We start from the raw sequence: 27891 nt of genomic DNA on the forward strand, positions 1-27891 counted from the left end.
CCTTTGGCCAATTGATGTAATACTGCTTCATTGGCATCCTCCCATGACCCTCTACCACTGTGCCAAATTTCACATGGATTGACCAAGTCAGTGAGGAGAAAAACGTGGAACAGACACACAGACACACACACAGACAGAGTTTTCGTCATTATATAGTAAGATGTACAATAACAACTGACCAGTTAAACTCCACCTCAGTTAAAGTTGGCAACGTTTTTCTCCTGTTAGTTTCTCCTCTCTTCCCTCCCTGAAAATGAGTGAGTAGGTGGAGATATAGTGTACGGCTCAGTCCGGCAGGGGAGAGTTCAGTCTGTGCAGACATCTCTCGTTGGCCTTGCCTTCCCTACCTATGCTCCTTCTTACTTTTCTATCTACCTATGCTCTTTTGTACTTTTCTATCCATCTAGCCTTAACCCTTTGGCTCCCACTCAGAAAACCCCAGATGGCTCAATTACTCCCACTCATAGTCCCTCATATTTTTATTGTAATTTTTCTATTCTATATTTATGTAATGAAGTATTGCAGTACTTTGCCTTATTTTCTTCCTCTTAATATGTTTATTGTTGCACCAAGAACCAAGGTGAGATCCTGCTTCTGAAAGCACAGTACTTTGCAAGATATCCAAAATCCCCTCTGTAAAAAACTCAACGAAATGAAACGAAACTTTTAAATCCGGCTTCACCCAAAGTTCAGATTTCAGCTTTGGACATTTATGCAATTCAGCACATATTTCATTAGATAATTAAATGTATTAGGTTATGCCTAATTTGCATATAAAAAAACTTCATAAAAGTTGTAATGCAAAAACTGTGTTAATGTAAGTTAATGTATCAACTCAGGAAGTTTCCTGGTGATATCACTTAATTCACCTATAGTGTCTCTCCTCTTTTGTAATATATTTGCAGCAAAACAAACCTGAATGTTACATCACTGCATGAAGACACAGACAGGTAGAGACATCAAAATAACAACAGAAACCAGCAGATAAGTGACAGGACAACAGGTGAAGAGACTGATAACACCTCTTGTTTTTGGGAATATCATCTCTGAGATAATCCTCATTAGTGCGACAGACAGAGTGAGACGAGGGAGAGAGCTGACTTTAAATCTTATTGTGTTCACCTCTCTGCTTATTTCGTATCTTAATTGAATCATCTGCTTCAAGATTATCAAATTTGAGATAAAATGTGGCTTCGTTTATAAATAAAATAAAAAGGAAAAACAACAGAGACAGTAGCACTCAAAAATAGGTGTCTGTATTGCTAAAGCTATGAGGACCTTGACTGGTTCGTGTTAATGTTTGACATCCACATAAGAAATAGAGGAAGCAACAATGATAAGCACAGCAAAGCAGAAATGTTTGCAAATCATCAGTGACTAAATTAAATCCTATATTCATCAAAGGCGATGGTGCTCTACTGGACAATAGTGGATTGCTCTCTTGAAGTTATTACCCACAATAAAGGTGTCCAAGTGTGTACAGATGTGAGTGAGGGCAGATAATGCAGAGGCTGTAGAGAAAGCTGATGCTGAAGGAGAAGCTCTCAATTTACCATCTACACTTGAAACCTCTTTTTAGGTCATAAACTGTTCAGTAGTGAGCTAAAGAAAGAGAGAGTTGATACAAGCAGCCAGAAGGAGTTTATTTAGCCGAGAGAAGCCTTGTGCCACTGTAACCTCAAAAGGGAGAAGTAAAGAAAGGAACAGAAAAATGAGCAAGAGGACACTTATATGTCCTGACAATATTATTCTTAGGAGTTTTTAATATTATTTAATGTTGTTAAAAGTAAGGGAATAGCTTGGTTCAATGAAATTCGAATGAGATCTACTTAAAAAACACATTTTTTAAAGAACATTTTTAAAGAATTTATATAAAAACTATTTTAGGGTTGCAGCGATATTCCAGTTTCAAGGTATACAGTGATGTAAAAGCTGACAGTTACCATACCGTGTACATTTATTTTGAAAGAGACTGTATGTAAACGGTGAAACTCCTGTGAAACCAGAAATGTATTTTGAAAGAATACAATGCATCTAACAAGCGGAACTTAACACGGCATCCTAAAACGTCAACAACTAACGCACTCAGGATACCTTGCATGTCATGGACGTGGAAAGCCCATGACCAATTCGTCACGTCGACATGTCAGGGTCAGAAGCGCTTAGGATTAGGGCAAAGAGGTCATGGTTAGGCGTAGTACTCGCAAATTTTGGATACAATTTACTAGAAAAACATTGCTATCTTGCTGCCAGACAGTCAGGTGACATAGTACGATGAGCGACACGGTCCACAGACGGAGAAAGATGTGGTGAGTGAGTAGATTAAGCACAGACTTTCACACAGGTGACTGGGTTTAAAGTCACCTGTGAGTCAACATTGGCTTATTCTTTTTAGACTTAGTTGACATATTTTCAGTTTTTAGGGTGTGTAAAGCTGCTGAAGGCACATTGTGTACATAAACTTTAGTTGAATAGCTGAATAGATCCGTTCATGTTAATGTTATATTTCGACATTGCTAGGACTCCGGTAATATACACTCTGGTGTGTCAATAGACAAGGAGCATTGTTAGCTACGAACTCCTGGGTGCAAACAGAATCTCCCACATTAAAATCCTGATATTCTCACCTAAGATTCCTGCAGGGAAACCTTTCCTGAACTTCCTCTTACTTCTAAGTATGAAAAACATGAACACACACACACCTCTTCGCTGTCTCCTCCATCTGTGGGCGTCCAGATGAGGCGGTACAGCACCACATCAGAGGCTGGGTGTTGCCATGACACCCTGAAGCTGTCAGTGGAGATGTCACTGCTCCTCAGGTCTGGCGGGTCAGGGACGGTCTCTACACACAAATAAACATTTAAAGTAACAATGTAACATAGACTGGACTGCTTATGTTGCCATTTAAAAAAATCCTATGTATATTCTGATATTTCTGGGGTCTAAAGTTGTATATGATTAGAATGCCTGTGTGGTAATAATACTGATATTTGTTCTTACTCGTGGTGAAGCTGTCAGTCACGGCCTCAGCTTGTCCCTCATCGTAAACGGCAAACACACCAACTGTGTACTCTGTCAGGGAAGTCAGGTTTCTTAGCAACCAGGATGTCACACGGCCAACATCCACCTGGAGAAACATGACCAAACATGTGACATATATTTTAGATTTTTCCTCAGCTGAGTGGTTTATTCTTTAAGTCAACATGTGCAGCCTGATGGTGTTTAAATGTTCAGGCACATCACAGTGCACAAAAACTCCACCCAGCCATGTGGATTTTTACAGACATGCAATGATTCAGAATCTCCAGAGCTGCAGCCCTGTGGTTGCTGTTGGCTCAGTTGGCATTCTGAGACGAGGTTTGTAACCTCTGCTCTCAGTGGCTGAGGCCTGCAGGATCCCCTCACCTCATTGGTCTGGACTCCGTTGGTCTTGACGTACATGATGCGGTAGCCTTTGACCTTCCTGGAAGCAGAGTCCCATGTGAGCCGGGCGGAGCTGTGGTCCACATCTGAGAAACGCAGGTTCTTTGCCGGCGTCAGCGGTACTGAGTTGTGAGGAGACAGAAAGCTAACATTAGAGGACATTGTAAACTTCCATATCGAATCTCTGCTGAATTGTTGTATCTGAACTTCAGTTTTCAAATCCTGCAAGGGGATGACTGTAAACTGAACACAAGATGCTTGTTTACCAGCTGATCTGTGTTTGGTTTATACCAAGGAGCCAAAGAGGAACAATCAAAAGTCAGCGCTCACCTTCAGTTGGCAATGTTAAAAACCACAGACCAAGCCACACATCTTGGTGTAGTCATGGATCAGAGCTGAATTTTAACAGCCACATTAAGACAATTACAAAGTCAGCTTGCCATCACCTTGGGAACATATCAAGGATAAAAGGACTTGTGTCTCAGCAGGATTCGGAAAAACGCATTTATACATTTATCTTCAGTAGACTTGACTACTGTGATGGTGTCTTTACAGGTCTTCCTAAAACATCGACCACACAGTTGCAGCTGATTCAGAACGTTTCTGCTCCAGTCCTCATTAACACCAAGAAAGTGGATCACATCAGTTCTGAGGTCTTTACACTGGCTTTCTGTATGCCAGAGAATTTATTTCAAAACACTATTGTTGGTTTTTAAAGCACTGGATGGTTTAGGGCCTGAATACATTTCTGCCCTTCTGCTACAGTGTGAACCATCCAGACCATTCAGGTCATCTGGGCCAGGTCTGCTTTGCGTCCCCAGAGTGAAAACTAAATACGAAGAAGCAGTGTTTAGTTTTTATACACCACCTATTTGGAACAAACTCCCAGAAAATTGCAGGTCTGCTGCAACTCTTAAGGTTCACTTCTTACACTGTACTGTAACTGTGTTCTTATATTTTAAACCTGTCTGAGTTGTGTTTTTAATTTCATTTTCTATTTTCTTGGCTCTTTAATGGCATTTTAATTGTATTTAAAAGTTCTTTCATAATTATTTTCTTTTGCATTTGGTCTCGATGCTTTTAATGTTTTATGTAAAGAACTTTGAATTGCCTTGTTGCAGAAATGTGCTCAGTAACCTTGCCTTACCTCTACAACCACAGGAACGACAGAGACAAAGCTTTTTCACAAATAATTGAAAATAAAATATGAGAACATTAACTTCTTCACTGCAACTCTCCTGTTTAAAAGCAAATAAGCAGAAAAAAAATATTAGGTTTGATTTTAATTTGAAGTAATGTTGTAGCATTAGTTTTTAAGTTTTAATCATAGATTTTTACATTATTTTTAACACTGGTGTTAATTCATTTATACCTACATTTATTGATTTTTTAGTATTTTATCATTTAAATAATTTTTAGTTTTAGTCTTGATTTATTTATTTTTGTTTTATGTTTTTTAATTTAAAGGAGCTATATGTAAGAAATCGAAAGCAAATAGTCATAAAATCCTCCTAATATGTCACAGAGACTAAGAAATAATGTTCATATAACATATAATATAATACATATAATACTGATCTCACCGACAACAATAGTACAGCCAGAATATTCGCATTTAAAAAACATTTTTACAGTCTGCAAATCATGTTTATGTTTTGAATTTGTGTTTTGGCCTGTTGCGCCACCCACTGCCGTCTACCAGTCACGCAGTCAGTAGAGTCTCAGCATCAGTTAAAGTTACGACTGAGCTACAATGGCTGACGGTGCGACTAAACCCAAACGTCCTCGTTTTGATTCCCAAAAATGCCAAGACAAAAGTCGAGGCAAAGCGAGGGTCTATAGGAGATGCTTTTGAACGGTGGAGACAGTTGAAAGCGGATGTCGAAGTGGCTACTCTTCTCCTCGACAGGTAAGCTTTAGCCAAAGTTGGCTAACTAGCATCATAGCTAGACGGGATGGACATTTCAAATACTTTCAACCGACTGATTTTTTTGAGAAACAAACGTTAGCAGCACAGCAAGCAGCGTTAGCAGTGTCCCGGTACATAGCATTAGCAGTCTCCTCAGCTGTATCCCGGCAGCAGTGGTAGCAGCAGAGAAGCCGGACTTGCTCGAACGGTCCTCTGGAAAACCGAAGATCAAGGATGCAGCGATGCCCGTGGGCAAACAAATCAGTCTCCAGCGTGCTGCTGTCCAGCAACCTCGAATCTGTAGGGGAGGGGGGGCGGACACGACTCACAGCAGTATTTTGAATTTGAGTGCAGTAACCGTTTTGGCCACATTCTTATATATGGCGCCTTTAATGTTTAATTTTGCTATGTGAAGCACTTTGAGCAACAAATTTATAAATAAAGTTGATCTGGAGTTGTAGTTGTAATCATCAACACAAACTCAAATCACACAACAAACTCCATGGCCTCACATATCATTTTAATTACTAAATATAAGAGAATATAAGAGAAACTCTGACTGCCACAGAGCTGCTGTTATAAAGGGGTCAAAGGTTAGTTGAGTTTGGAGTATGTAAGACATTTTGCACTCACACGCACGTACGCACGCACAGACTCATGGGTGTTTGAACCAGGGTTATTGAATTCCACTATTTTAATTATAAAGTGGACAGACCCTCACTCCATCACTCGCCCTCCTACTCCCTCTCTCTCCCCTGGAGGAAGTGCTTTTCTTGATTCAGCCAGGGAATCTGATTTACTCTCGGAAACTTCAGAATTACTGATCTGTTTTCTTAAAATCCTGATTGTGCCCACCATTGCTTCACCTCAATTATACAGAGGGTCAGGATAAAGACAAAGCAGCAGAGAAGTAGGGAGGAAGGCAGATATTGCCTCTGCTTTTACTGTAGGTCAAGCCGAGGTCAGCACAGGAATGAGGAGGATGGGAAATTAAAAAGTTTAGACATAGGTAAGTCTCCAAAGTTTCCAAAAGTATGTAAAAGCCCCCACTACATTAAAAGACCCATTCGATCAGAAGATGGGTGGCTATTCTATCAGAATCACCCAAAATTAAACATAATAATTGTTTACCATGTTTCATTCTTTAATCAAGGTGTTGATGAATGCAGCATTACAGACCACTTCTCATTTATTCATGTAGTTCTGACAGTTGATATTTCTACTGCACATGCAGTGATGCTGACAGGTTTTTTAATGTAGTGAGTCTCTGGGACCCACAGGTGGCCATTTGAGTGGGTCCCTAATGACATATGTATTTTTTTAATTGTGGTGTTTGATGTTATAGATATAGTTATATTCATGTATCTGAATATTAAACAAATAAAATTGCAAATCTGAAAACTTTATTGACAAAACCATAGACAGTATATATATCTTTATATCACATCTTGAGAGCTGAGTATAATAAGCTCTCAAGAGTTTTCCTGTTTTCCTTTCACTCATTGAGACTAAAAACAAAACAGCCTCTTGTGTGTGTGAGACAAACTGTGGACATACTGAAAATAGCAGCCGCCTGTTAAAATATCTTTTCAACACGGTGTGTCACCTGGACACTAAATCATCATCAGGTCTTCATCAACATGACACAACAGAGTATCGATCAGAAGCACGATTACAGTGGCATGCAAAGTTGAAACATGCTTATCAGCATTTTAAGCAAGATTAAAGTATTATTTTTGTTTAATACAATTTTAGAATGAAAAAAGGAAAGGAGCACCATGCAAAGTTTGAGCACCCCAGGACATTTCAACCCTCGGACAACTTTTACCTGGGTCTCAGACCTTAATTAGCTTGTCAGGGCTCTGGCTTGTTCACAGTCATCGGTAGGAAAGGCCAGGTGATGCAAAATTCAAAGCTTTTTAAATACTCTGACTCCTGAAACCTTGGCCTAACAATAAGCAGCCATGGGCTCCTCTAAACAGCTGCCTAGCACTCTGAAAACTAAAATAACTGATGCCCATAAAGCAGGAGAAGACCATGAGAAGATAGCAAAGTCACGCAATGCCACTGTTACTGTGATTTCAGTACAGATTTGTTGTTTAGAATGTAGCATTAGGGCACACTCACACAAGCATCATTGACACCGGCAAATACTGGCCCCCCGTTCACTTCCATTTAATGCAAGCGAAGGGGCAGATATGACATGAACTTTGACCAGCACAGTTGCAGCCGCAGCCAGTAGCAATGGAGGTGTCTGTGTGGGGGTGCACTGATTGCTGCCACGTTTAACCAGCCGATAGCTACCTTTTCCTGTCCATCACATCAAGCTCTGCCCACATTAAGTGCAAGTATCACCTCGGCACATGATACTCTCCCTGCATTCACTCATGTGTGACTCATGCATGGACGGTGAGTTTACTGTGTCTTTTCAGATTTAAATCCATCAGAGAAGCAGGACCCCTGCCTCGCAACATCACTGGCATATGGTATACTTGTATGATCTTTTAACAGTGAACAACACAATGTAAAAACTGCGTGTCATGATCACAGCCAATATGAAGTCTGATTTTGCAAAAAGAGCTTTTATCTTTTATCTCCATCATGCTGCTTCTCTTCTTATAAAGGTCCTTTTCTTTGCAGCTGTGGTGGCCTCTTTTCACTGCCGCCATCATTAAAGCTCATTTTGTCTTAACAAAGACAGAAACAACAGTTAAATAACTGGATGAAATGAGGGACGAGAGGCGACTGAAGGCAGAGTGATGGGGTCTGAGTGATTATGAATAAACATGCTGAGTGAAAAGCACATTAAACTCATCTCCCGCAAGTTCAGATGCATCAGGAAACAAGAAACAGGGGAAAATTGTGACCACCGGCTGATGAGCAGAGCAGTGCAGAAAACCACAAATGTGGACTAAAATCAATTTAGTTTTCGATAAATGTCCTATGCTGATAAAATACAATCATGCACCCCATCTTCCCTCTAGGCATAATCACTGCAAAAACACATCTGACTGTCAGAGGAGATTCATGTGATATGTTCTTGCACATAATGAATGAATGATTAAATATACATAAAGAGAAATGAACTTACAACATAATGGATGACTGAATGTATGCACAAATGATGTCTGGATGGGTGAATGGAGGCGTGCTTGCCCTGCTTGCATGGATGAAGGAAATGAAAAGTAATTTGAAAGAGACCTCAACTCCCCCCCCCGCCACCTCCCCCCCCCAAAACAACACAACGCGCCCATAGAGCACACCCCCCGTACCACNATGAAGGAAATGAAAAGTAATTTGAAAGAGACCTCACCTCCCCCCCCCCCCCCCCCCCTCCAAAACAACCAGCACCTCCCTCTAACAGCCGCCGGCGTCCTTATCCGACCTGGATTCAAACCCTTACACGCATCATAAAGACAAAAACATGCCCTGACTTTAAGCCACAGGCCACAGACCTTAAAGGAGGCTTCATAAAACATTAATTAGTGGGCATGCTGGGGATATGGAGGAGGCAGAGGGGGGAGACACGCTCGCCAAGGCTTCAAAACTCTTAAAAATGAAAGTGAGGTGCAAAAAATAGCACAGCAAGAAGAAGCCATGCAGTGATTTTGGCAACGGTGGTTGCCAGTTTTGTCGGGGCAGAAAACGTGCCGAGACGCGACTCCAGCATGCTGCAGCCATCCTGGAAAAGCCACGTAACTGCATGCAAATACTTCGCAAATGAAACGTATCTGCAGCAGCTGATTTGATTGATTAGAAGCAGAGACAGCGCTGATCAGAGAAATTAGCTGCTGTAGCGTTTGGAGTACAAAGCTGCCTCCTCTTGATCACTAAGTTCAGTGGCACTCCAGATCTTTAGAAACTGCCTACACTTCACTGTAAGGTTTTTAAAAGCAAGTGCTCTCCACATACATTTTCAGGAGATGTGTCAGCATCAGACAGCTGTGAGTAAATCTCAGTGTCCTGTGGTGGTAAATGAAATGTGAGTGCATCTAGAGATGAGACTTCAGAGGGTCATAATATCTGTCAGGGATTTAATAAAATGGAATTTCATCAACAGTTAGCAAAGCTCATTCACAGTTTCTCAGTGATATTCATATTTACTGTGTGAGTGAGAATGAGTGTGAATGACCTTGGATTTCTATCTTTGTGAGGACCAGTTTGACTTGAGGACATGTTTTGTAAAATAAGTACATTGTGTACAGTTCGGACTGTTTGAGGGGTAAAACTTAGTTTCAGAGCAGAGTTAGGTTTAGGTAAAGGTCGGCGTGAGACTTGTAGTTATGCTGATTAAGGTTTAGAGACTAGGGAATGTATTGTGCTGTACCGGTGAGTGTCCTTAAGTACAGGTGCACATGTGTATGTGTAGGTCTTTCTCAATGAGAACTGATTCTCCTAATCTGGCTCTCTCTTCTTTCTGTGTGACAGGGAAAGACCAGTATGCATCACCCAGTTGCTGACTTCCAGAGACTAATCAGCGGCAGTGATTTTCCCTCACTGACATTTTATGTAAAGAACAGATGCTTGTGTTGAAAGAGCAAACCAAGAGATGATGTATGTAATATAAAATATCATAGTTGCTCATTTCATTTTAACTTAAGGGGAGTCTTAGAAAGCACAATGTCATTTACTTTTCCTGATCTTCTTGATTGCTTATTTTCTCTTCAAAGATGTAGCTACATAATTAAACAAAACCTGAAATGTCAAGAAACAAGACACATAATTTATATGGAAGCAAATTACAGAGCTCATTAAGAAATATTTGTGCCTCAACTTATTGAAATTGTTCGCTAAAATGACTTTCACATTTAAAGCCCAGGTTCTTCACTTAGCAAAAAAATGATTCACTTAATCATTCACTTATTGCAATATTTTTTTAACAATTCAATTGCTTAATTTTGGTCCATGGAGAGGTGGCACTGGCCTTCAGTGAGCGGCTTTAGCAACTTGAATTCAGCCAGCACAAACCCCAGCACCGGGGGACTGATCCTCTACCACCCTGACTTTCTGCATGTTACAGACCTGGAGGATTATTAATGTGCGCCTCCTCCCATGGAAATTTTGACCAATCAAGAGAAGCTTTCTCGCACAAGGCATTTCATCCCGTCCACATTCAAATGCTTCCACGAGAACATGAACCAACTCTAGGCAATTATGTAACTTTGTGACAAACTTAGTCCCTGATTCAGACCAAAGCAAGTGGACTCGGGTCTGAAAGCACCATTATTTACCATTTCTGTATGCAGCATATGATGCTGCTGATATAAAAGTCACACCAACTGACATATGATGTGCACTGTTTTGGAAATATACCTCATTATATACAGTCTCTAGAAGTTTATGATTCAACTTATCTCCATGGACTGTATAAAAATAATGGACCTAGCCATCATCTTGGTTTTTTGAAGCCAGAAGTGACCATATTTGGACAAGAGTGTGGAGCTGTGGAGCAAGGGGTGCATCTGACTCATAGACGGTGGTGACCCTTTCAGAGGGCCTGTCACTCAATGCAGCCACATCCTTAATTATGTGCAAATTTCTGCTTTGATAACACAAGTTATATAGAATTGTCTTGAATGGAGAAAGAAGCTATAGAGACAAAAACTGTTTTTGTACCAGACTGTTAACATGTTTATTTCTGCTGTAAAATTGAGCATTTTAAACTGGGGATCTATGAGAATGACTCACTATTGGAGCCAGCCTCAAGTGGCCATTAAAGACACTGCAGTTTTCGGCCCTTCCATGTTGGCTTCATTTCTCAGCCCCAGATATTGCTGCTTGCTTGTTTCCCATGGTATGGTGTTGAAAAAATAGACAAAAATCACAATAAATTGTAATACTGATCACTGGTGGTCTTTATGGTGACATGATCTGTTATGTCTTAAACCAAATTTATGGGATGTTGAGATAAGACAAGATTGTGTTTAACCAATGTACATCCACGTATTTACTGTAGATCTAAGATAGGAGTCGACAGGACAAAGACAAATGGACAGACATCTCCAATGCGTGGAGTAAAAGCAGAGACGAGGACAGATCTCTGTTCGGAGCTGCTCACCACTTTGTTTATTACGGTGTAGTACAAACTGTCACACATTGCTAAATTGAGGTAATTAATTAAAGGGAACATTTGAATGTGGATTTATTAATCTCAGGGGACCAGTCTATTATTTTCTGTCCATGGTTTTATCAGTTAATTGATTGATCAGCTCAGTGCTGTGTTTGTGTGTGTGTGTGTGTGTGTGTGTGTGTGTGTGTGTGTGTGTGTGTGTGTGTGTGTGTGAGACTCACATGTGGTCTGCTGGCTGGTCATGGGGTCGCTGGCCTCTTCTCCATACATGGCGTAAACCGTCACCGTGTACTCCGTGTCAGGAGTCAATCCCTCCAGCTCCACCTCGTTCACCGAGCCCTCCACCTTCACCTGCAGACACGTGCACAGAGCATGAAGGTATGTGCCTTTAGCAGAGAGAGGATGCAGTGTTTCCTTATCTCTCTTTTCACCATCTTATCTTGTCTCTCACCCATCTGTCCCTTTTATCTATCGTATCATCTACCGCTCAGCACATCTACTCTTCCATCATCCCTCCATCAATGCACAGTCCTGTCCAGACAAGCAGAGAATCAAACTGTGATTACATAAGATGAGCTCTGAATGGAGCTGTGCCCTTTTTTATTCTCCTACTGTCAGGAGGTGGGACCACTCAGGCTCCATGTGCCTCGTGATCTAAGCTGTGACATATATGATCAAACTCCAGGTGTCTGAAGAACCTCAATGCACCATTTCAAAGCTGTATAACTTTTCTTGTTATAAACAAGTTGTCATTTTGAAAGATGCTTTATAAATCAGTTACATTTATTCTCATTATTATACTTAGCCTTATTACACAGCTTACAGTATTTTAATTATATATGCCTTTCTCTCTATCTGTAAGCTGATATTTGTCATGCAGAGGTGAAATGATTTCTAACAAACTGATCACAGTCTGATGCCAGATCAGAGGTTGGTTCAGTTTCCAGCCGGATGATTAACTCCACTGTAATACAGCTGCTAACACACGATGGCCACAAACCCAGAACTTTACCAGCGTTCACCTTCTGCCAAACACAAAACGGATGTTTAAAAAAAATCTGGCAGAATGGAGCCCCTGACAAATGTTTGTCCATCTGCTCTTCTTCTTTGATCATTCCATGAATAAATTGGTTTCCTTTTGGAGCCTGAGAGAAATAAGATGTACTGCCAAATTTTAGGAGTCATACTTCATAACTGATGCAGAATTTTAGACAGGGATCTGGGTACTGACTCAAAACATGCTGCCGACATGAAGATGTTCATGTTTCAGAGATACTCCATTGCTGTTTGAGCCTAAATTAAATGGTTGTTACATACATCGGCAGGTTCCCATTCCTGTAGAGTATATTTACATTTAATTTTGGCCTAGTTTCATTTTTTTTGTACTATTGATGTTCACACATACAAGGTAGTATAAGCATTAGGAGGCATGTTGGCTTGGCCCTGTTGCTGTCATGTCCTCTATCATATACATAACCAAATACTAGGGCTGCACTGATTTTGAAATTCTGGTCCATACCGATACCAGTGTTAAAGATAACAATTTGACCAAGACCTGGTACCAACACCAATGTTATTTTGTTGTTGTTTTTCCCCCTTCTGTGCCAGGGACACAAAGAAATCTTTAGTGAAATAAAATAACTGAACTATGTGTAAGTTGTTCAGTCCTTCATTACACTACCTACGTTCATTCCTATGAAAGTTGCTTAATGGTGCATGAAGCCAAAATCGCTTTTTTTCCACAATGTGAAATTTTCTGTATGATCAGCGCTGCTATAAAGCAGGCACACTAGAAACTTACGGCTGCCGAGCACAGCCAAACACGGCTGAGGACAGTCAACTTTGGCCAGCCAAGTGGCGTTTAGCGCTCTCCTAACTTGAATGGGGACAAAATAATTTAATCATTTGCTCTTTTAGACTTTTTAAATGTTATCGGACTGAATAGATTAAATCCTGATAGTGAAACCAGTCATTTTGTGGGGGTAGTGACACTCAAAAAAGTGTATCCACTGATTTATAGATGTCTCTTTTTCCAATGTAAGTGTATGGGAAAAAGTCTGGCATCACGAGACAGACCCCGGAAGTTGCAGTGCCACTGTTTGACCACTACAAAAATTGGCTTCAAAGCCCGGTGCACTTCCTGGGGGCCTGGTTCCTGCCACTGGCTGCTAACAGCTAACTAGCTCTCCTCCTGTTAGTGTCAACATGGATTTGTTGTTAATTTGTCGCATTATCAGTGCAACAACAGATTGCATCCACTGAGGTGTCAATAGTGAGTTAAGCATGTCCCTTCATTACCAACACATTTTCTACTGTCCCCAGGACAAGGGGACAACATGAGTTTCAAACCCTGCTTTTTAGCCTGCGCAAAATAGATGTGACACAACAGGAAAGCACTGGTCACTGTCAGCAATGAATGTCATCTTATTTGCAGAAGGGCCAACGGCAGGCAACGAGGCTAATATCTGCCCCTGCCAATATATCTGCTGATAACTGGTGCATCCCCAACAAACACACGACAAAAGTTAGATTGCTGTATTGGTGTGAAAACCTGCTAAACTGACCTCAAAGGTTTTCATTAGTCTGGGTCTCAGTGGAGAGCTTAAAGTCCAGGTGCAGCCCCTTCATGTCAAGCAAATCAGCCTGGTGGGCCCAGAGCAGGGCTGAATGTGCGACTGAGACTTGCTTGCTTTTCTACTTGCATTTCTGGCAACATGTTTCAGTGTGATCGGGGCCTTAATCAAAATCACTATCAAAATATCCACTGAGAAAAACATCAGAGGTTAAATTAGCTAATTAGATCTGATAATCCTAAGAGAAAAGTCAAAACTTTCTGAGTTGAGTTCAATACAATTGTTGTTTCTGAAATCAATTGTTAGCTTGAGGAGAAGCATTTCCTTCTCTGACAGAAAGTCACTCCCTCACACAAACTGAGTCCTTCTCACTTTTGTTTTTTTGTTGGCAGGAAAACAGTTTGAGGGACACGGGTCTTCGGAGCCCATTTAAACCAAATCTCCCTGTTGCTGTTCACATCTTTTACTGTGTCTCTCTCTCTTGGGCTACAGACTGTATTGAAGTCCACTGTTGCTCCCCTGGAGCTCTGGTGGATGAAAGCACTTGTCTAAGTCAAACTGGATGGGCTTTGACTCTGGCTTTGGCCCATACGAGTCCCCACATGGCTCACGAGTGGAAGCCACACGAGCACGAGCCGGCCAAGCCCAGGCTCCAACGGCAAAGCCTCAGAACCTGGCTCATCCTTGCCACTGGAAAGCATCCATCCTGATTCTGAATTTCTTCCTAGATTGTTTTTATTGCGCTCTGCCTGCAGGGCAATGTGACGGCAGGCGTAATGAGGTCTGATGGGAAAGAGATATAGATGACTGGCTGTGCCCTTCACACCTCTCCTCCACTTCCTCGTCTGTCTCATCTTGCTTCACTGCTGAATTTACCTGTCGGTGACCTGCATGTTTAAATCTTTTGTTTTCCAGTTTGGTTTTGGTGTTTTCTTAGCTGTTGTCTTGTCTCAGTATGTGGCTGTCCAGAAATGTGTTTCTCTTTTCTATCAATATTCAGTTTTCTTCCCTTTGATCTCTAACACCAGCTGAAAGCTTTTCATTAGGTTTTACCCTCTGACTGGTCCTTTAACAGTTTTTTTTTTAGATTAAAGCAATGTAATTCTGAGGGCAGCAGATTTGTTTTCCCCCAGTTACAGAGGGTTGTGCACCATTAGCCCCTTTTACACTGTTCAAGGAGGGACTATCACGCCATTACTCTGCATTCTTTATGAAAGGTACAATCACAAAATGGGGGAATCCAGTTACTTTGCCATTAAGCCAGCAGAGGAGGTGGTAACAACACTAAATCAACGGGACCGGTATGACGCAATGACTACATGTTATGTGTGCAACCCACAGTGTGTGTGATTTATCCTGGCTTCATATGAGTAGAGAGAATCTCCACTTGTTGCTAGGCTAATATATACAATGTAAAATGCCATAGGCTTGTGCTAAAAATGTTAGCATGTTATATTTGTTTTGAAAATGTGTTCAGTATAAGACAGTTGTTTTGTCGATGAACCTTGTAAGTTTGTAACAATTCCTTTGTTAAATATTGCCATTGTCCCTGGCTTCATATGAGTAGAGGAAAAGTCCACTAGCTTCTAGGCTAATTCATGCAATGTAAAATGCCATAGGCTTGTGCTAAAAACATTAGCATGTTGTATTTGTGGGGAAAATGTGTCAAACAAAAGACAAATGCTTCGTCTGAGAATGCTGCGAGTTATAGTGAAGCTGATTTGTGTAGTTGAGTTTTAGATTGTCTCTATTAACCCATGTTTAATGTGTGTTTTAGGTGTGTTTTGAATCAACTAAATTTTACAGCACTTCACAGAAACCCCAGTGCTGACTAGTGTTTTGGAGGGGATCAGCCGCCATATAACAGGGATGGTAAATGATTGTTCTTGCCATGTTATGTCATTGTTTTTGCTTAGAAAGTGCTGCCGATGTTTATGTTATGTCACACTGGAGGCCAACACTACAGTGGGTTACAGGTCACGCCCGTCACGCCTTTTTAGCTTCTGCGATCTAAAATCAGAAACGGAGACATCATAATGCCACGGTTGTTTGGTTCTGTAAAAATTTAAAGAAGGTGTAAAGACGGGACTTTGAGGTGGCCCTATAGCGTGATCTCTTTGTAAAAAAGGGCCACTGAGTCGCTGGGAGGCTGCTCAGGGTTTGCCATGCTGTTTACTATGCTGCCTTAAGAAGCTGTTGCTGTGGCTCGACTTGCAATATTCCTCTTTAATTATTTAATTTTCAAAAAATTGGTCAGGAACACCAGATTTTTCTCCTTGGCTAACTCACAATTTTTACATCCACAGATTGCCAACTGCATTTTGTCTTTTTCGTTTTTTTCCTCTCTTTCATCCCATCCTCTCACCTCCGTTTTATCTCCTCACTGAGGATTTTAATGAGTATAAAGGCTGATGTGCTTGATACACAAAATGCATTGAAAAATAACAGAAATGCCACATCAAAGCACACTCTTACTTTGAAGTAACTCAATTACAATTACAAAGGCGTCTACACAGGTCAGTTTGATTAAGCTGAAGTCTGTGTCGATTCCAACAGTCACCATCTTTAAAGAGACAATTTCAAAGGAACTTCAGGAGGTAGACAGAGTTCCTATAACGCTTACCCATCAGGCCAAAGACAGAAAGAAGCCAAAAACTAACTGCAGACAAAAAAGGAGAAGAGTGGAGCCAGGAGTTTACAAATTCAAACACTACAATTACAAAAGACAGACACTCAGATGGTTATTACCACAGGAAGAGTCAGAACTGGCAAAATAATTTAACCAAAGCAAAAAATCCTGTCCTGTATGATTGTCACGCTGTGAGACATAACTCAATGTTCTTGTGTTGCCGATCCAACGTCCACATCAGCTCTGCTCTGTCAGCTTTTCTTTGACTCTACTAGTTCTTTGCACAATGTACAAAAACATCAATATTTGTTTCTGCTGATGTTAATTTTTCTTGTTCTTCTTTTACTCTGAGGAAGACCTATTTATCAAACAGTCAGACCGGAAACTAGCACCCTTCATATCAAACAGGAAACTGGAAGTTGTAAAACCATGGGGGCCTCCATGACATGTTCTACTATATATTATGTATTTATTTAACACTTTACAATGCAAGTGTTACTGTACCTAATTCAGACTTAGTAAACCATTGCATAGAAGAATGAAATCATGTCACAAAGGTCAGCTCCAGAAACACTGTCTTTCTAACATAGACTGTACAAGAGAAGTCGTCGTAGCCACCGTGATGTCACCCATTGGTTTGTAGATTTGAGTTTTGAAGCCTCTAGTTCAGCATTTGGCTGTCTCCATCTTGTTTTTTTTAGACCAAGAACTACCATATTTGAACAAGACGGTGGAGCTGTGGAGGAGGGAGGGGTGGATCTGACCCAAGAAGACTGCCATGGTAGCCACTTGTCAGTCACAAGGTAGCTATGCCCTAAATGACATTATGCCCTAATGTCTGTTTTACTTTAAATAGGACCATGATTTACAAAATGACCATCATGCTGTATTAGTGCCGTGCACAGACATTTTGCAGAGCAGGTGCTTGGTTTGTTTTGTTGTTGTTGTTTTTTGTTCTTTTGCACATGACACATGCGCAAAAGAAAAAAAAAAACGCAAAGTGCACTCTGCTGGGAGGTTTTTATCTGCCGGCACCAGAGGGTTTCTTAAGGCCTAAGTACACACGGTACATTTGTGCACAATAATGAGCAAGAAAATGTTTGTCTAGCTTACATGTGAGGTGTCTGAATATCTAAACTATAAACACCTAACAGCTGCTACACATTCACTTTCTACATTTATCATTTACCCATAACAGGCAACAAAAAAGAAAACAAATAAGCTCCTGAATAAGCTTTAAATATTCATAAAGAATCCCAGAGAACAGAGAGCACTGCGCTCCTCCTCTCCTCCTCTTTACGCACCACAGTCCCAAACTGCATGCACAGTTTGGCATGTGTCTCTGCTCACACTGAGCAGAGTTTGAAACAGGTGGTGTGGTTTAATGTCAAACTAGCCTACTTGTTGTTACGCTTAATCGTGGGGTTATAGCCTGAGTTAGGCTGGCTGTGATACATTTTAATAGTGGTTTAATTTCACAACAGTGACAACCAATGCTGTAGCTCAGGGCAAACACTATTGTTACTTGGCTGTGCATGAAGGCAGGTCAGGGAGATGTGACGCTGCTCCAGGGTGCTCAATTTGCGAAGGAGAGGGACTCACCTCAGATGCAATTGTTGGACAAACAACACAGTTTTAATTGAGAATTGATGCCAGGGGCCAAAAATATTTGAAGAAATAGAAAAAAATGTCTTGCAAAAAGGGTCTGTCAGTGCACATGCTTGTGTTGTATTGAAGAACAATTTTAACTAGTGACTGCACCCAACAACTTATTGGGAAAATGTTTACTGAGGAAATAAATCAAGCGAGAAAAAGAATCATGTTCTCCGGGACTTCTATACAATCAGACTTCTTTTTGCAACCAGTGGAGAGGTCCCCTGCTGGACATTAGAAAGAATGGAGTTTTAAGACACTTCCCTATTGGCTTCACTTTTCAGACCTGTAGGCTACGTCCACTTCTTTTCTACAGTCTATGATATCTGATAAACTCAGTGCCGGCAGTTTCGAAGAATCCACCATTTTCTTTCTATACATTATATTATAACACTGAAAGAATGTGGTGATGCAAAGATTTGCCCTGCTCCAAATCATATTGTAGATAAAGGGCCATATATTATACCTGGCGCAAAGTGGTGCACAGCACAGTGCAAATGTTATTCCTAGTTTCAGACCGACGCAGTTGTCATTTTCACAACCAGCACCCATTCTGTGTAAATAGCAAATGATCATGAATTGGCTGAATTCATGTTACACACCTATGATTAATTAAGGGACAAAACCCCCAACTCTCCCCCACCCCGAAACCCAAACACACACACAATCCTTACCTCCTTCTCGTCTGCAGGATCTCCCTCGGTCAGCGGGGCATACAGGATCATGTACCCAGAGGCACCAGCGGCGATCTTCCAGCGGACCCTCATGGTGCTGTGAGTGATATCAAACAGCTCCAGGTCGTTCACCATGGGCAGGGCCACTGCAGGACACACACAGAGAACACAAAGAGACTTCTTTCAAACATAAAGGCCCAGACACACTAAACTGATGTCAGAGAAGTCGCAGCAACAAGAGTGCCCCTGTATGTCGAGGACATACCCCTACACACCAGCAGACAGCAGTTGTCTGTAACTGTTATTCGAAATGGGAAAACAGAAGACCGTCTTGACGCTACTTAGCCAGTGAGCAGGTTGGTAACAGTGTTCAAAGAACGTTTCTGTTGAAGACCTCAATGGCTAAAGAAAAAAAATCTTATAACAAGTTTGTTTTCGACCTCACTCACTCTTAACTTTAGCTCTTTGTTTGCTTCCCTCACTTGTATTTTTTGTCTCGTTCGCTGAGCTGAACTACCAATTAGAGTGATTTCATTCACTGACGGGCTCCGCTGTGCTGACGCCAATTCAACATCCTGAACTGGCGGCAGGGTGGCAGATGCTCCCCGAAGGCCCAACTTTGACCAACGGCCAACCATCAGCTTGGTATGTCGGAGCCTTAACACATCAGTTGTAAAACAATACATGTTGATATTAAAATACAACTAATCAAATCATCCAAAATAATGTAAATTTTGTGTTGTGTTTTGAATTTGACGACAAATAAAGTCTCCAGCATTGACTTTTCTTTAGACTTCCATCTTCAGTTTAATTCAAATAATATCTTAATGTCAGGAACAGTGTGGCCAGTGCTCAAGGTTTATTAAATCTAGTATATTACAGGTAGTCGCTGTCACCAGGTTACTCACAGCAAGAGAAAAAAAATCAGCAAAATCTGAAATTAAATATTATTTTCTTCTACATTTTACTTGCCAGTTTAACTGTTCAGGTTTGCTTTTAATACATTCACTAAACTTTAAACATGTAGGTTTAAGATGCTATTAATTTTGTCATTTGAAATATTAGATATTGGTCCAAATCATGCTCAAAAAACAAAACTGGTCAGCTCCTCACTTTTCACTTTCACATATTTTCCCCCTGTTTTACATCTTGTGTTTTCTATAAGGCACACACAGCCCCACACCTCAACACCTATTAGTCCTTAGTGTCACGTCTCATTTGTTGCCTGAGAAAGACAGTGCAGCTCAACCAGCAGTGGCAGCTAATGAAAGCAGCCAAACCCCATTAACTTTGGGACAAGGTCGACTTGCAACTTAGCATTCATCCTCTACCGACGGGGAGGAATTCCCCATCATTCATCAGCAAGCGCCAGGCTGAGAGAGGCTGGAGAATCCTGCCAGGCTCTGGTTCAGTGTTTCAGACCTCATGACGGGGCCTCGGGCTACACAACCAGAATTAGAGCTCACCACAGGCGTCCTGTCAGAGGTGGAGGATCAGGGCTCAAATGCATAATGGAACACCTGTGCAGATTTTGTGGCCCAAATTCAGTGTTTTCTGTTGTAGCACGACACATATGTGCTGGTGGATAAGTGTTGCTATCAAAATGCTAATGAACTGGCCATGTGTGTCTTCTGTTGAAGTAAGCATCCAGACTATGTGCTGTTTCTTTCAGTTCTTTCAATTAATTTAAAGCAATAAAAAGGGAAGGTTCATCTGAAAAAAAAAAAAGTTTAAATAAAAGATCTGCTGGGCTTACACTGCCTATTTTTTTGTGTAATTGTTGTCACTCTGTGGATACTTGCTCATAAAGATACACAGTGTGATGTCATGTTCAGATATTTACTCCAGCTCCAACATAATGAAATGTTTCAGCCATAGGGATGCATGATTTTGGATTTTTGGCCGATATCCAATATGCCGATATGTAACAACTCATTTAACTGATAACCGATACTGATAATGATATATCCACTTTTTTCCCCATCTAATTTTAGTAATCATCAAGTCTCTTCTGTAGTAACATCATATTATGTATGTATACCCTTATCGTGATGGCTCACCAGCAGACGGAGACATGAAATACAATACATTTCAGTGTAGGTTATATAAAAAAAGCATGTTGGCCGATTGTGATAGTTCATTTTAAAGCCTAAATCTGCAGATACCGATGACGTGCCCATATTATCGTGCATCCCTCGTGCATTCAGCAAACTAACATACTGACAGCAAACATATTTTACACAGGACCAGAATGCAATGCAGAAAATTAGCAGACAGCTAAACTCCTGGAGATCCTGCTCTCTTTGGATTTCTGAAAGGTCCCAAAAATGAAGAAAAGTAGGAAATTATTACGTTAGTAGATGGTTGAGGGAAAGTGGGCTCTTTAAATGGTAATGTAGTTCTGGATGAGGTCTTGGTAAAAGCTAATGAGAGCGAGGAAGTCAAACCTGGTCTTCCACAGTTCATTAGGATGACGCTTTTACCTTTTAGGAGGGTTGTGAGTCAAATTTGACAGGGATGAGACATTATAAGGGATGACATTTCCCAGCATGCTCAAGAAAAGTTTGTGTATCATCCATAGAGCGCTGCAGGGTTGACATTTTTTTTGTAGATCAACCCAGACATTAGTTTCCTTGTCAAAAAGCCTATGGGCTTTTTCATAAAATGTTATATTATTGCAGAAAATCAGTTGTGTGGCCAACAAAAGTTTAAGATATGTAAACATTTCATTTAGCAAGATAATCTTCACAAATTAACACAGATCTTATGATTTCTGAAGCAAAAGTGAAATCCCCATGTGTAAAAAGCTAATGTTAGGCTATAAACAAACTACACCACGGACCCATTTCTTCAACATCACCAACACTAAGCTTTTTACTTAACAACTGAAAAATACCATAAATTGATAAATCTACAAGTTTGAGATAGAGGAGTTTGTAAACGCGCCAGTATAAAAACAACGAGGCTGAAAAGGCAGAATAGTGAGCAGAGTTTTCGTATTCGGCCTGATGACGTTCAATGACATATAAAAGCTTCAAAATTATCGAGTGGGGTTTTTACCAGAGGTGTAGACTCGTATCACAAATTTAATGACTTGATTTGACAAAAGCAGACTTGCAACTCGACTCTGACTTTAACACCAATGACTTGTGACATGTCTTGAACTGTCTACCGTCACCCGAGCCCAGCATTCCCTGAATAAACTAACGTTAACACTATTTATTCCCAGCAAGTCAGCAACTGATTCCCCAGATCCACTTTGTTTTAACCAGTATGACAGCACCCAACTAAGTCAAAGGAGAGAACCATGAAGAAATGATTTTCCGTTACCAAGCACCAGCTGGAAGAATGATCCCAAAGATAATTTCAGTCACGTACAAAAACTATGCGGCAGTCAACAAAAAATACATTAAATTAACAATAATTAATCATTTTTATGAATTCAATTTATATTATTCTGATGTTAAAATGGCATTACATTTGGTGAAGAGCACATTGTGACTTGTTCAAAGCTTAGAACTTGGGACTTTTTTCAGGCATCAAACCAAAAACCCATTCAGTAAACCCATTGACTTGGACAGGAGGCAACCAGAAGTGCAAAAATACTTACTCATTTCCGGGTAATAGGACTCATTCCAGCAGCACTCTATAAGAGACTGCAGGAAAACTACACCTCACATATAGCTAACCCCACCCGAATTCCCACTAACAGTCCCTCCATGCCCTTATTGTATCCTTGGCGACATATTAACTTACATGTGGTAGCACTTCCTCTCAGAGCCTCGCTGGCAGAGCTGCGATAGACGGCGAAAACAGCCACCTGGTATTCGGTCAGAGAGTTCAGGTAGCTCAGCTCCACACTGTTCTCTGTCCCATGGACCACCTTAAGGACAGATCACACCTGGAGTTACACCTGGACACAACAATACTGCTTCACACTCAAAAATAAACATCCTCCAGTCTTCATTTTTTGAATCATTGAACAGTATCATTCGAATGTGCAATGTTCATTACTGTAAGTCATTTGAGCTGTGCGCTCAGGGAGCTAAATCTCTGACAACATTATTATTTAAAAAATACTTTAGTAAGCTCTGACTTCGTGCTCTAAGTCACTTTGAAACAGACAGCAGCACTTTGTACGTCAAAAAGAATTGAAATATCCAAAAGGCCTCTGTTTATTAGGCAGGCTCATATTGCACGGTTGAAAATGCACCACATGTTGCTGTAGGCATTCAGCTCGTCTCCAAAGAGATTTAAATTGAGTGTAACTAGATCAGATTAGCTTTGATGAAACCTCAGTCTTCCTTGTGGGGAAACTGGGCCGTTCCAGCTGCAAGTTGTAATAAACATCAAAGGGAAACTGGATAAAAATAAGAGGGAACTGTATAAACATAAATATCAACTCTGGAAATTATAGCACTGCATGTATGAGTAGTTATAAAGGTAGGGAGACTTCCAGCAACTTTTAAAAAATCTACTGCATAGAACCACAAATGGCTTAAGATGCTGCAGTTATGTCATCTGGGGAAATACCTACAGAATACAATCAGCTGCCAGTTTATCAAGTACACTTGGATACAACTACTGCAGTCAAAGACAACACGAGTATAATCAATCCTCCTTTATTAAGGTTATAATGGTCAGATTGTGCTCAAGATGTTTTAAAGGTGTTGATTTAACTTTGAGATTATTAGGTAGGATGTAGTTAGTGGTGCTTTTGAATTGTATTGCACCACACGGATGCATTTCTATTATTTAGCCTGCTCTTGGTTGAAAGAAATGGGGTGAAAAAAATAATAGAAACACCTGTCTACATCAAGTTTTATATTAACTCTCTCTCTTATTCTGTGGTAAAGCATCAGGGGTTTGTAGAATTATTTTAGAATAATTTATGGTTTCCTCTGTTTTTGCCACAATTAAAGTCTGATTTATGATAAGGCTCTGATGAGTGGCGCTCAACAGAAATGACATATAATGACATAAAAAAAGGTGTCTCTCAACATTTTCCTCTAATGAAGAATTTTGTTATGTTATACACTAGGGGTGTAACGGGATTTTGGAGAAAAACGGGGTCAACAGACAGAGCACATGCTGTACGTTAACAATGCTGTTACAAGATAAAACGCAACATAACGTTACTCTCCTGGACGGCCATCTCACTCCGCTAACTTCTCACTACAGCAGCATTAGCTGCTCTGTTTTAACAATGTTCGGCTGAAAGACCATGCATGCAGACTGAAATTCAACTGAGCTGTTCTGTCAGGAGATACAGAGACTTAAACCAACGGTGAGTAAGAAAAATAATTATGTTACATATAATTTGTTAAGCTATGAGAAGAGGAAAAAAGTCTGCTAGCTGCTAGGCTAATTAATGCAGAATAAACATGCTTAAGCTAATAATGGGTGATTAGCAAAAAACAGCTGTTTTGTCTATGAAGCTTGACAGAGCTGAATTTGATTCTTATGTTAAATGATGTTGTTAATCCATGTTTTATGGCTGTTTGGAGAAGTTTGTCTTCAGGGCTTTAAGACAGATATTCCTGAAGTTTAAGGAAAAAAATAATGGTTTGGGTTAAAATGAAAAGATTTCTTTCAGAAAGGACTTCCTGGCAGAAAGCTCTGAAGGTTAACTTAACCCATGTGCTGTTTTATGTGTTAGTGGAGTCAGATTAAAGAAAACTTCACTGCACTTATTTACGTGTTGTTTTTATCTTTTTATGGCCAAAAGTAAAAAGAAAGGGGCAGCAGCTTCTTCTGTAACCGATGATGTTAAATGGGTTGATCACAGGCCTTTAAATCACATCGACTCAAAATTGTATTATGGCAGACTTTGTAATATTGGCAAATATCGTATGGTTTACCAAAGAATCAATATAATATAGTATTGTGATGAAAATGGTGATGTACACCCCTATTACAGTCAGATGCCGTCACATTTTTTCATGTGTTTGGGCAGTCATGAACCTCTCTGACACCTCTACTGGAGTTTTGTGTGTCCCAGCTTTCTGAAAGAGGGAGTGGTTGTATATTTCCAATTGTATTTGTGATTTATTGCATTTTGTAGATCTTTAATTACCAATAAAAAAGATCTTGAGCAAAAATAAGTGTGGAGCGCCCCACCATTTATCAGACTAAATGGCTGTTTCATTAAGGAAGCAGAACATATTTCACCACAGCATAAGGAGGTGCTTGGTTTTATAAACGCCTGATTGCAAATTCTGCAGAATCGTTGCCATTAATGATGCAAATCACTTTGAGAAATGAATTTAACTCGCTGAATTGACCCGAAAAGGTTTAGCTGAGCAGCCTTAATTAAAATGCAGCCATTACATCAGTATCTCAGCATTTTGTTTACCCTCTGCAGGGAAATCAGGAGCAAAGTCCCACCAATTAAGGTTACAAAAGGAAACCCCCTCTCATCACTGATAAGGAGCAGGAGAAACAGATGAACCACTTAATAACCAGTCGATTGGATTAATTTAAATTTAAATGACAGCCTGAATTCCTGTATTAATGGAATTTTTGTTTCTTGTGCAGAATAACAATAAAACAGGTTTCACAGGTACTATTCATGACCAAGGGCAAGATGTATGAGGATCACAGCTGGGGTCAGTGCCACAGAACAGACTGCAATAAACATGATGATAATAAAGTCACTTTCATACACAAATTTTATGATTAAAAGTAATAATAATCCAAGTACCTTTTCATCTGGCTGTCCTCCGCTGGCTGGGTAGTAGACCACGCGGTACTTCTCCACCTGGCCTGGTGCGTGGGTCCACGTCACCCGGAAACTGCGAGCCGTGATGTCCGATGTCACCAGATCACGGGGCGGCGCTACAGAGGTGGGCGGGGGGGCTGGTTGTCCTCCCCCTAAAGAAGAAGAGAAGCACATGCTGCATCCTTACCATACTGGCGTTTTATTAATACTGTCTAAGCAAATGGCTGACAAACACCCTTCACACCAGAACCTGAAATATGTGCAAACTTAAAATCTTGTTTTTCTGAAGCGGACAATGTCAAATTATAAAATCTTCACCTGCTATTTTAGGCAGCATGTGTGTGTTATATACATTTAATGAAGGTGGGGGGATGTCATGACTGAGATGAGACTGCTACGTTATATTAGATGGGGACTGGGTTTTTATTGCTTGGGGATCTCCTGTAGTGATAATTATAACCAACGGCATCAACAGAGTAATCACAGTCCAAGCTGTCTGTTGTCATGTGACTTGGCTGAAATGAGCCCAAACCTCTGATCTGCTTGTCGAGCTGCTCCACTCGGTCGCAGACAGTCTTGGTGAGGCCTTCCACGATGTCACTCATCACGCTGAAGTCTGCCACATTGTAGACGTGAGTTTCCTCAGGAGGAGAGGCGATGGCCTTCAGTTCATTCTCATCAGCGTTTTTCACACCTAGATAGACAGACGGAGTGATCAGACTGACAGTTAAGTAGTTACATTTAAGGTGTTTGAAATATGTTTTAGAAGATGCAACATGTCGATAATTATAAGTCTTTAATTAAAAAAAAAAAATTAGTCGAACTCTGAAATGAGCTCCCTCTAAAAAGGATTCCTGATTTAAGAACAATGTTTTGTCAAACACACTTGCCTGGCATTCTTTAAACATACCAAATTCAAATTCTATTTAAACTTAGTTTTGGCTATCTAGCATACATGAAGGGAGAGACTGAACGTGAGAAGAAAATGGAGACTGCGGCCAAATGGTCGCATTTTCCGACTATTTTTGGAGTCAGTGCGAGTATATTTTACAACTACTCGCTTGTTTGTGAGTTTGCCAGTGTGTGTAAGTGGGGGAAAGTCCAGGTGGGGTGATAAGTTAACTGCAAGGATCACATCATCTACACTCATCAGTAGGCTCGTTCAAGATGAACTGTGTCTGGCCTGCAAAGTAGACAAGAGCAGGCGACTGCAGCAGGAGGCAGTGACAACAAGCTGCGGTCAAGTCGGAGGCTGAATCCAAAAGTCCATACTCTGGACTTTCAGACTGAGCCTTTGCGCACACTGCAGTAGGACGTAGTGTGATGTTTTTACTGTCATCACACAAAGTCTGCGAGGGCAGAGACTGCAAACGGCTGATAGACAGCCCTCAAGACTGTTTTACTCGTTGCCATGGAAATGTTCAACTATCGCTAGTGTGATATTTATATATATGTCATATAAATTAATGAATAGTGCCTGCTTATCTGGTCTTGCAGATAACAAGATATAAATCCCATGTATACTACTGCATGTGACTAAAAAAATGCATTAATACATCTCTATATAACAGGCTACACGTGTTCAAAACAGAAAAAAAAAACAGTTTGGAAATAAGGACAGGACTATAACCCAATAAATTGGGTATTACTTATAAACCTTACAATCATTAAAATATTATCAGAGTCATATATCAGTTTGTTTTCAGTTTCCAATTGTTTTAATTACGATAGAGTAGTATATTAAAATGCTTTACAGGTGATCTATAATTTATGCTCATTGTTCAACCTCCATTTTACATGAATTCTCATGTAAATCAGCATCGTATCAGTTTGCTGCTGTAGAGCAGACCTGTTGCCTCAACTACATAGGCTGAATAAATTGTGTCTGACTATAAGGTTAATATCTTTAATGAAAGCTGCTGTCTTTTTTTTCTCTCTGAAGATTAGTCAGATATAGTCAGGGCTTCACATCTGTACAGATGTTATTTTAAGAATGCTCACCTCCCACTGACCATAAGGGTCTGTGATGCTGAATACAATAATTAAAACAGTCCAATGTTAATGTACACTAGACTACATATAGTTTATGATACAGTTAAAATGGCTGAAAATGTGAATAACTGCATTGTAGGATGATTTAAGGTGTGCCCCAAAATTTTCTCCTTGTGCTCCTAAAACCCTTAAGTTAGGGGCTACAGTGCTCCTACTAAAAAAAGTTAGTCTGGAGACCTGTGATGGT

At 40.4% G+C, this 27891-nt stretch overlaps 1 protein-coding gene across 1 annotated transcript in view; it reads right to left on the bottom strand.

Annotated features, from left to right (window-relative positions):
• The window catches only part of LOC126384266 (collagen alpha-1(XIV) chain-like), a 304818-nt gene that overhangs the window by 168978 nt on the left and 107949 nt on the right, over nucleotides 1–27891 (bottom strand). Inside the window, exons 9-16 of the mRNA XM_050035226.1 lie at nucleotides 26185–26346; nucleotides 25635–25804; nucleotides 22688–22814; nucleotides 18932–19077; nucleotides 11624–11753; nucleotides 3406–3545; nucleotides 3001–3127; nucleotides 2703–2842 (exon numbers count right to left, since the gene is read on the bottom strand). Coding sequence (XP_049891183.1) covers nucleotides 2703–2842; nucleotides 3001–3127; nucleotides 3406–3545; nucleotides 11624–11753; nucleotides 18932–19077; nucleotides 22688–22814; nucleotides 25635–25804; nucleotides 26185–26346 — 1142 coding nt within the window. The remainder of the gene's footprint in view (nucleotides 1–2702; nucleotides 2843–3000; nucleotides 3128–3405; nucleotides 3546–11623; nucleotides 11754–18931; nucleotides 19078–22687; nucleotides 22815–25634; nucleotides 25805–26184; nucleotides 26347–27891) is intronic.

This window comes from Epinephelus moara, chromosome 22 (genome assembly GCF_006386435.1).
Source record: "Epinephelus moara isolate mb chromosome 22, YSFRI_EMoa_1.0, whole genome shotgun sequence".
Taxonomy (NCBI): domain Eukaryota; kingdom Metazoa; phylum Chordata; class Actinopteri; order Perciformes; family Serranidae; genus Epinephelus; species Epinephelus moara.